Source organism: Rattus norvegicus, chromosome 1, assembly GCF_036323735.1.
Source record: "Rattus norvegicus strain BN/NHsdMcwi chromosome 1, GRCr8, whole genome shotgun sequence".
Lineage (NCBI taxonomy): Eukaryota > Metazoa > Chordata > Mammalia > Rodentia > Muridae > Rattus > Rattus norvegicus.
The window spans coordinates 215,213,920-215,222,888 of NC_086019.1; the positions used below are offsets into that span (position 1 = coordinate 215,213,920).

Sequence of the window (8,969 nt, forward strand, 5' to 3'; positions counted from 1 at the left end):
CGCTATTTTAAAAAGAAACTAGGTAGGTCACTCCCCCGGCCCCCAACTTTCTAGACAGTGACACTTCCAACTTTGCATTTCTGGAAAGTAGAGATTATTAGAAGGAGAGCAGATAGGGAGGTAAGGATCTGATAATAGTCTTGACACTATTATAGTAAGGAACACCTTTTTTTTTGATAGTGGTGTTTAGGAATTCAAACCCAGGGCATCAGGCATTCTAAGCAACTATTGTGGCATCTACATCCTGAGTGCCTATTCCCTATCAGCACTCATGCTGTAAGATGTCAGTTCTGAGGACATTGTTTTGATTTTAAAGACAGGGTCTTCCTTATATAGCCCAAGTTTGGTTTGAACACATGATCTTTCCGCTTCTGCCTCCACAATTCTGGAATTATGGGTATGAGACATGTCCAGACCCCTTTCCTAACTTAGAGGGAGGCGGATGATGTAGCTCGGGGAGTAAGGGTGCTTGACCCAAGCCCGACAACCTGATTCCACCCCTCTTACCCTAATAGTAGAAGGAGAGCTGACTCCAGTGTTGTCCTCTGGCCTCCACACTTGTACCCTGGCAAGCATGGGCCCCCATACACACAGTAAATGTCACAGTAAAACAGTAAATTAGTCATGGGCTTGCCACATTTAATTTTCCATTCCTTATCAACTAAATATCAGTAACAGACAACTTGATGGTTTGAGCCCTTAGCTCAAAGTATGTGTGTGCACTTTGTGCATTGTGCATGCTTGATGTTCTCAGAGACCAAAAGAGGCTGTTCCCTGGAACTGGAGTCAAAGTTGCAAACTGCCAGGTAGGTGCTGGAGACAGCCTGGGCTTTTTGAGAAAGTACCAAGTATTCCTAACCACTGAACTATCTCTATTCCTACAGACAATTTTTATCTTATTTTACTTTACTATTTATTTTTGAGACAGGGTTTTTCTGTAGTCTTGGCTGTCCTGGAACACCCTCTATAATGTCTGTTAGTATTGCACGTACAACTGCAAGCCAGAAGAGGGCATCGGATCCCATTGCAGATGGTTGTGAGCCACCATGTGGTTGCTGGGATTTGAACTCAGGACCTCTGGAAGAGCAGTCGGTGCTCTTAACCACTGAGCCATTTCTCCAGCCCCCCCCCCCCCCCCCCCGGAACACCCTCTATAAACCAAGCCGGCCTCATACTCATTGAGATCCACTTACCTCTATCTGTCAAATGCTGGGGTTGAATGTGTACAATACCACTGGCCTTAAACTTCTTTTTAGATTCCTCTCGTGGGTATGAATATTTTGCCTGCATGGATGTATGTGCAGCATGTACCATGGAAATCAGAATAGGTCATCAGAAGCCCTGGAATTGGAATTACAGGTAGCTGTGAACTATTTGCCATATGGCTACTAGGAATTGAACCCCAGCCCTCTGCAAGAGCAGCAAGTGCTCTTAACTGCTGAGCCACCTTTCCATCTCCAGACACATGACACACAGCTCATAACTCCAGCTCCAGGGGGTCTGATGACCTCTTCTAGACTGAGGGCACCTGCACTCTTGTGTCTGTGTACACGCTCAGGCATGCTTATATACATAGCATTTAAAAATAATAAAAACAAGCTGCGGTGTGATACACTCCTTTAATCCCAGCACTGTGGAGTTAGAAATAGAGGCAGGCAGACTTCTGACCTGAGGGCCAACCTACAGAGTGAGTTCCAGGACAGCCAGGGCCACACAGAGAAACCCTGTCTTAGAAACAGAAATAAAAATAAATAAAAACAAATCTTAAAAAAAAGTTTAACGAGCTGGAGAGATGGCTCAGTGGTTAGGAGCACTGACTGCTCTTCCTAAGGTCCTGAGTTCAAATCCCAGCAACCACATGGTAGCTCACAACCATCTGTTACAGGATCTGATGCCCTCTTCTGGTGTGTCTGAAGACAGCTACAGTGTACTTATATAGAATAAATAAATAAATCTTAAAAAAAGTTTAACATTTACCAGATGTCTGTTATATACATCTTTAGTTCATTGCCCATACAACCATACCCTTGGACTATATCATGGCATCCTGGCAAGATACAGACATTCCAATTACCCCAAACTGACAATCTAAATAATGATTCCATCTAAGTCCAGCTTGGTGAATTGATGTATTTTTTGGTTGTTTTGTTCTTGTTCTGTTTGTTTGAGACAGGGTTTCTCTTGTGTAGCCCTGGCTATCCTGGAACTCTCTATATCAACCAGACTGGCTTCAAAGTCAGGGAGATCCAACTGCCTCCGGATATATTTACTGTTTTTGTCTGTGGAGCAGGAGTGTGGGTGACACTTGGGCAGTTGCATCACAAAAAAGCTGTATCCTAGTATGAGTGGTGACTCAGGAAAATATATGTAATTGGTTGGGAGTCACAGTGGGGATAGTGGCTAGAATCTCAGGCCAGGGGCTGATGACCAGCACACACTTTCTATAAGGGAATATTGATAGGGTCTCATGGGGGTAGTCATTGATTCTCTGATTTAAGATGGCAGTGATCATGTCAGTTACACTACAATGTACCTATTTGACAGGTAGGAAAACAAGATATAAAAAAACTAAATATAGGTTTCAATATGTATGGGTATTTGACTGCATGTATGTATGTGTGCTACTTTTGTGCCTAGTGTTGTGGAGGCAAGAGGGCAGCCAATCCCCTGGAACTGTAATTTAGAAATGGCTGTGAGCCATCATGTGAGTGTGGGTATTGAAACTAGGCCCTTTGGAAGAGCAGCCACAGAGCCATCTCTCTGTCCCTTTCAGACTGCCTCTTGTTATTCAGAGGGATTTCTGTATTCGGAATCATATCAAGAAATCTATCGGGGTTGGGGATTTAGCTCAGTGGTAGAGCGCTTGCCTAGCAAGCACAAGGCCCTGGGTTCTGTCCCCAGCTCCGGAAAAAAAAGAAAAAGAAAAAAAAAAAAAAAAAGAAATCTATGATGGGGGCTGGAGAGATGGCTCAGTGGTTAAAAGCACTGACTGCTCTTCCTGAGGTCCTGAGTTCAATTCCCAGCAACCACATGGTGGCTCACAACCATCTGTAATGGGTTGTAAGGGGATGCCCTCTTCTGGTGTGTCTGAGGACAGCGACAGTGTACTCATATAGATAAATAAATCTTTAAAAAAAAAAAAAAGAAATCTATGATGGGCGTGGTGCCACATAGGCTTACTCCAGGCACTCAGTATGCAGAGGCCGGTGGATCTGAGTTGGAGGCCAGCCTGGTCTACAGAGTAAGTTCCAGGACAGCCAGGGCCACACAGAGACAAAATACAAAACAAAAACTGCATAAATTATTTAAAGTGACTTAACATACTTTGTGAGGCAAAGTAGTCACATTCATCTTACAGATGAAGAAACAGCTCCAGGTAGCTAGGCCACTTGTTCAGAGTTTACTATATTATCAACAATGGCAGATAAATCCAAACCAAAACAGCCTCCCTTAGATAGTAAAGTCTTTATGGGTGAGAAGCCAGGATAATGGTAAATACTTAGTCTCCGTGGGCTGAGGAGGAAGAGCCCTTGAACCAAGAAGAGCCTGGGAAGTTTTGCCCCAAAACAAGAGCGAAAGCTAGGCGGGGTGGCATATCTGTAATCCTAGCACCTGGGAGACAGAGGTATAAGGACCAGGAGTTGAAATTCACGAGACTCTATCTCTACAAGCAAACAACAAGCAGGCAAACGAAAAACGGAAACACATAGCACTTTTGTATTTTATTTTCGAAAAAAACCCGAGAGACAGTCTCATCATGTAGCCCTGGCTGGCCTGGATCTTGGATTGTAGATCAGGTTGGCCTCCATTTCTCATACCTATGTATGAGTCCGAACTGTCGCATCCACGCTTCGGATCCATGAGTTGCAGGCTTATACTTCTGGTGTTAGAAAAAATAATTAGATTGCATTGTAAATGAAAGTCCCAGGAAGCTTTCATAAGCCCCTGGGGGTGGGGATGAAGGCCGCGTAGAGAGCAAGCCTGTTACACCCACTGTGACCGATGCGACGCGGAACCAAAGTACTAAGGCTCCAGACTTAGCCGGACTGATTTTCTTGAGAGGCGGGGTCGCTGATTTCTGTCGCGTTTCCAGTCAGCGCGCATGCGTCGCCTGTGCTTCGCCGCTCCCGCCTCAGGCTCCGGGTAGGGCTCCGGGATGTCCGCGTTGTGCGACCCTCCCGGGGCCCCAGGGCCACCCGGGCCTGCCCCCGCCACCCACGGTCCCGCGCCTCTCAGGTAGTCAGAGCCCCTGGTATCTCCCCTCATCGCGCGGCCCCGCGCCGATGCCCAAACCTTCTCCACAGAAAGCCGGATCTTACCTTGAGAACCCGCGTCAGGGTTCTCAGAGATTCTGGTCGCGTCTTCCCGGAACTCAGGGATCGCCTCACTAAAAACTCTGGGCTGCAATGCCTGCCCTGCTCTGCCCTGCCCTCCCCGTAGTAGTTCTGCCTCTCCCGAGATCTATTCAATGCCTTCTTAGGCCGGCCTTGCTTTGCCAGCAGTTGGGGACATCAGTACTCCTGAGAACCCAGCCTCTTAGTCCCTTTTACCCTGAGGAGGCTCAGACTACATGGAGAATGTCTTGGGAACCTAGGGTCGGAGCCTCAATATTTATCTTAACCTTTCCTTTGCACACGTCCCTCGTTTTGAGGTGTCTTTATTTCTGATCGGAGGGATGGTACAGAACTTATCTGCCCAGAGAATGCGGTTGTGTTTGACAGAATAGACAGTAGTAAGAGGAAAGAGGTTTTACTTCCTCAGCATCGTCTTCTGAAACTCTTAAGAGCTTATATATTTGCGGAAGGGGAGAATAAAAGGCTTATCTTCTGTGCGGGGGGCGGGAGGGGGCATCCCCTTCTCCGAACACTGAAGGTAGTGGGTGTGTGATTAGAATTTTCCCTTCCTCCCTCCCTCCCTCCCTCCCTCCCTCCCTTCTTTCTTTTGAGACAGGGTCTCTGTGGATAGACATAGCTGTCTCAGAACTCATTATGTATATATACTAGGTTAGCCTGGAATTCAGATCTGTCTGTGTTGGAATTAAAGGCCTGTGCTACCAGTAAGACTGAATCTTTGTACAGTATGGAAAAGTACATATTTGGGAGAGAGAGCTTTTAGTAAGGTTACAATTTTCTGTCCATTGAGAGATTTCAGGGTGCTTTTGCTGTAGAGGGGGGCTGGGAGGATGTTAAAAGCAGGTATAGACTCAATATATTTTGTTAATTCAACAATTTTTCATTGAGTACCTCCCATATACTGACACCTTAGCAGAAGGGAATTCTATTTTAGGAGCTTAGAAATGGTTCTTGCCTCTTTGGAATATTCATCCTGATTTCTTCACTTCCATCTTTCTATTTGTAAAATGGGTTTATTATAGTCTAACCAAATTGTTGTCAGGACTGGAGAAGTACTGAAGTACTTAAATGTGGGGTGGGGATATAGCTTGGTGATCGTGCCTAGCGTGCCTAAAGGCCTGGGTTTGATAACTAGAAAGAAAAAGGAATGTGGGCATTTGAAAGATAATCTACTCTTTACATGATCATTGTTGCTGGAAGAAAAATAGCATTTATTGAATGACCAAGGTGAACCAGGAGTGGGTATGTTTCTAAACCTTCATAAATTCTTAGGGGGATGTTTTACCCTATTAAAACATAAAAAGAAACCAAAGCTCATGGAAGGAGGAATATAACTTGCCTAACGTCTCCCAGTGTTCTGATTCGCTTTTTTTTTTTGCTTCCTTATAGTGCTCAGGAGCTGTCCCAAGAAATCAAGGCTTTTCTGACAGGTGCAGACCCTATTCTGGGCCACCAGCTCTCAGCTCGTGAACATGCTCGGTGCAGTCTTCTCCTGCTCCGTTCTTTGCCACCTGCTCGGGCTGCTGTGTTGGATCACTTGAGAGGTGTTTTTGATGAAAGTGTCCGGGCCCACCTAGCTGCCCTAGAAGAAAGTCCTGTGGCTGGTCCACCTCACCTCCGTCCACCTCCATCATCCCATGTCCCTGCTGGTGGACCTGGCTTAGAGGATGTGGTACATGAAGTGCAGCAGGTGCTATGTGAGTTTATCCGTGCCAACCCAAAGGCCTGGGCACCTGTGATTAGTGCATGGTCCATTGACCTCATGGGACAACTGAGCAGCACATATTCAGGTCAGCATCAACGTGTTCCCCATGCCACTGGCTCTCTCAATGAACTGTTGCAGCTTTGGATGGGCTGCAGGGCCACCCGCACATTAATGGACATCTATGTGCAGTGCCTCTCAGCTCTCATTGGTAGCTGCCCAGATGCATGTGTAGATGCCTTGCTGGACACTTCTGTTCAGCATTCCCCACACTTTGACTGGGTTGTGGCCCACATTGGCTCTTCTTTTCCTGGTACCATCATCTCCCGAGTCCTCTCCTGTGGCCTTAAGGACTTCTGTGTCCACAGTGGGGCTGGAGGAGGAGCTAGTGCTTGTGGTGGAAGCTCTTCTCAAACCCCCTCTTCAGACCCCTTCCCTGGATCTCCTGCCATACCTGGGGAAAAACGGGTACCCAAGATTGCCTCAGTTGTAGGCATTCTAGGGCACTTGGCTTCCCGCCATGGAGACAGCATCCGACGGGAACTGTTGCGCATGTTCCATGATAGCTTGTCAGGGGGTACTGGGGGCCGGAATGGGGAGCCCTCTCTTCAGGCTACAGTTCCCTTCCTACTGCAGCTGGCAGTCATGTCACCAGCTTTGCTAGGAACAGTATCTGGAGAACTTGTGGACTGCCTCAAGCCCCCAGCAGTGCTAAGCCAGCTGCAACAACACCTGCAGGGGTTCCCCCGAGAAGAGCTAGACAACATGCTAAACCTGGCTGTGCATCTAGTGAGCCAGGCCTCTGGGACTGGTGCCTACCGCCTGCTGCAGTTCTTAGTGGACACAGCTATGCCTGCTTCAGTTATTACCACCCAGGGCCTGGCTGTGCCAGACACTGTAAGAGAGGCCTGTGACCGTCTGATCCAGCTGCTTTTGCTACATCTACAAAAACTGGTTCATCATCGGGGAGGGTCTCCTGGAGAAGGGGTGCTGGGCCCACCCCCACCTCCTCGTCCAGTGCCCTTTCTTGATGCATTACGAAACCATGTAGGAGAGCTGTGTGGAGAGACACTACGGCTAGAACGGAAGCGCTTCCTCTGGCAGCATCAGCTCCTGGGCCTACTGTCTGTCTACACTCGACCTAGCTGTGGACCTGAGGCTTTGGGCCATCTCCTGAGCAGAGCCAGAAGCCCTGAAGAGTTGAGTTTGGCAACCCAGCTATACGCAGGGCTAGTGGTTAGTCTCTCTGGCCTTCTTCCCCTGGCCTTCCGAAGCTGCCTGGCCCGAGTGCATGCAGGGACTTTACAGCCTCCCTTCACAGCCCGGCTTCTGCGCAATTTGGCCTTGTTGGTGGGGTGGGAGCAGCAGGGGGGTGAGGGCCCTTCAACCTTAGGGGCCCGGTTTGGGGAGTCTGCCTCAGCCCACCTGTCTGATCTGGCTCCTCTCCTACTCCATCCAGAGGAGGAAGTAGCTGAAGCTGCTGCCTCCCTCCTTGCAATATGTCCCTTTCCTTCAGAAGCTTTGTCCCCTTCCCAACTTTTGGGACTAGTGAGAGCTGGGGTACACCGCTTCTTTGCTTCTCTAAGGCTGCATGGCCCTCCTGGTGTGGCTTCAGCCTCCCAGCTTCTTACCCGCCTTTCTCAGACTTCCCCAGCTGGACTCAAGGCTGTCTTACAGCTGCTAGTTGAGGGAGCCTTACATCGGGGCAACACGGAACTGTTTGGAGGGGAAATGGATGGAGACAATGAGACTCTCTCAATTGTCTCAACCCCATTGGCTTCTGCCTCTTTGTTGGACATTAACCGGAGGCATACTGCAGCTGTGCCGGGTCCTGGAGGGATCTGGTCAGTTTTCCACGCTGGAGTTATCGGCCGTGGCTTAAAGCCACCTAAAATTGTTCAATCTCGAAACCATCAGGAAGTTATCTATAACACTCAGAGCCTTGTTAACCTCCTAGTGCACTGCTGCAGCGCATCTGGGAGCAATGAGCGTGAGGGTTGCTGGGGGGCTCCCACCCTGAGCCCAGAGGCAGCCAAAGCAGTTGCAGTGACCTTAGTAGAGAGCGTGTGTCCTGATGCAGCTGGTGCTGAGCTGGCCTGGCCCCCAGAGGATCACGCACGAGCCACCGTGGAGCGGGATCTCCGCATTGGTCGGCGCTTCCGGGAACAACCCCTGCTGTTTGAGCTTTTGAAGCTGGTAGCAGCTGCTCCCCCAGCCCTGTGCTACTGCTCCGTGCTGCTGCGGGGGCTGCTGGCTGCCCTCTTGAGCCATTGGGAAGCCTCTCGACACCCTGATACAACCCATTCCCCCTGGCATCTGGAGGCATCCTGTATCCTGGTGGCTGTCATGGCTGAGGGAAGCCTCTTGCCACCAGCCCTGGGTAATATGCATGAGGTATTTAGCCAACTGGCACCTTTTGAAGTTCGTCTGTTGCTGCTTAGTGTCTGGGGTTTTCTTCGGGAGCATGGGCCCTTGCCCCAGAAGTTCATCTTCCAGTCAGAGCGTGGCCGCTTCATCCGGGACTTTTCCAGGGAGGGTGGAGGTGAAGGAGGACCCCATCTGTCTGTGCTGCACAGTGTCCTCCACCGCAACATCGATCGCCTGGGGCTCTTCTCTGGCCGTTTTCAGGCACCTCCACCATCTACTCTGCTTCGGCAGGGGACTTGACCTTTTCTCTACAAGTTGTGCGAGGTTAAACTGAGAGAAGAGACTAAGGTGCTACAGAAGGGTGGAGGCTTCTAAGTCCGTACGTAATGAGTGGTGTCACTTTTTTCAAACCCCACCATTTTTTCTAAATAAAATTTGCCGAGTTGACACAAACAGTCCAGTGTTTCAATCTGACTCGGAAAGCTGCCAAAAGCCTGAGAACGCAGAGGTAGAGGCGTCAAGCCACGCCCCACTCATAATTTAGAATG

The 8,969-nt window shown here is 49.0% G+C and overlaps 1 protein-coding gene and 1 long non-coding RNA gene across 2 annotated transcripts; one reads left to right on the top strand and one right to left on the bottom strand.

Annotated features, from left to right (window-relative positions):
* Nucleotides 1-3,713: 3,713 nt before the first annotated feature.
* Nucleotides 3,714-4,927, bottom strand: LOC102551607 (uncharacterized). Its single transcript, XR_350920.4, has 2 exons — nucleotides 4,320-4,927; nucleotides 3,714-3,880 (listed from the first exon to the last, which is right to left on the bottom strand). It is a non-coding gene; the product is annotated as an uncharacterized LOC102551607 (long non-coding RNA).
* Nucleotides 4,093-8,871, top strand: Ints5 (integrator complex subunit 5). Its single transcript, NM_001107576.1, has 2 exons — nucleotides 4,093-4,236; nucleotides 5,742-8,871. Exons 1-2 carry the CDS (start codon nucleotides 4,157-4,159, stop codon nucleotides 8,719-8,721), a joined length of 3,060 nt encoding a protein of 1,019 aa, NP_001101046.1. The 5' UTR covers nucleotides 4,093-4,156; the 3' UTR covers nucleotides 8,722-8,871.
* The last annotated feature ends 98 nt before the right edge of the window (nucleotides 8,872-8,969 follow it).

What these genes read in the sequence shown, in the direction of transcription:
- Ints5 (NM_001107576.1), top strand. Translation starts at nt 4,157, where the DNA reads ATGTCCGCGTTGTGCGACCCTCCCGGGGCCCCAGGGCCACCCGGGCCT. An exon ending in CACGGTCCCGCGCCTCTCAG is followed by an intron (nt 4,237 to 5,741) that starts GTAGTCAGAGCC and finishes GCTTCCTTATAG; the next exon opens with TGCTCAGGAGCTGTCCCAAG.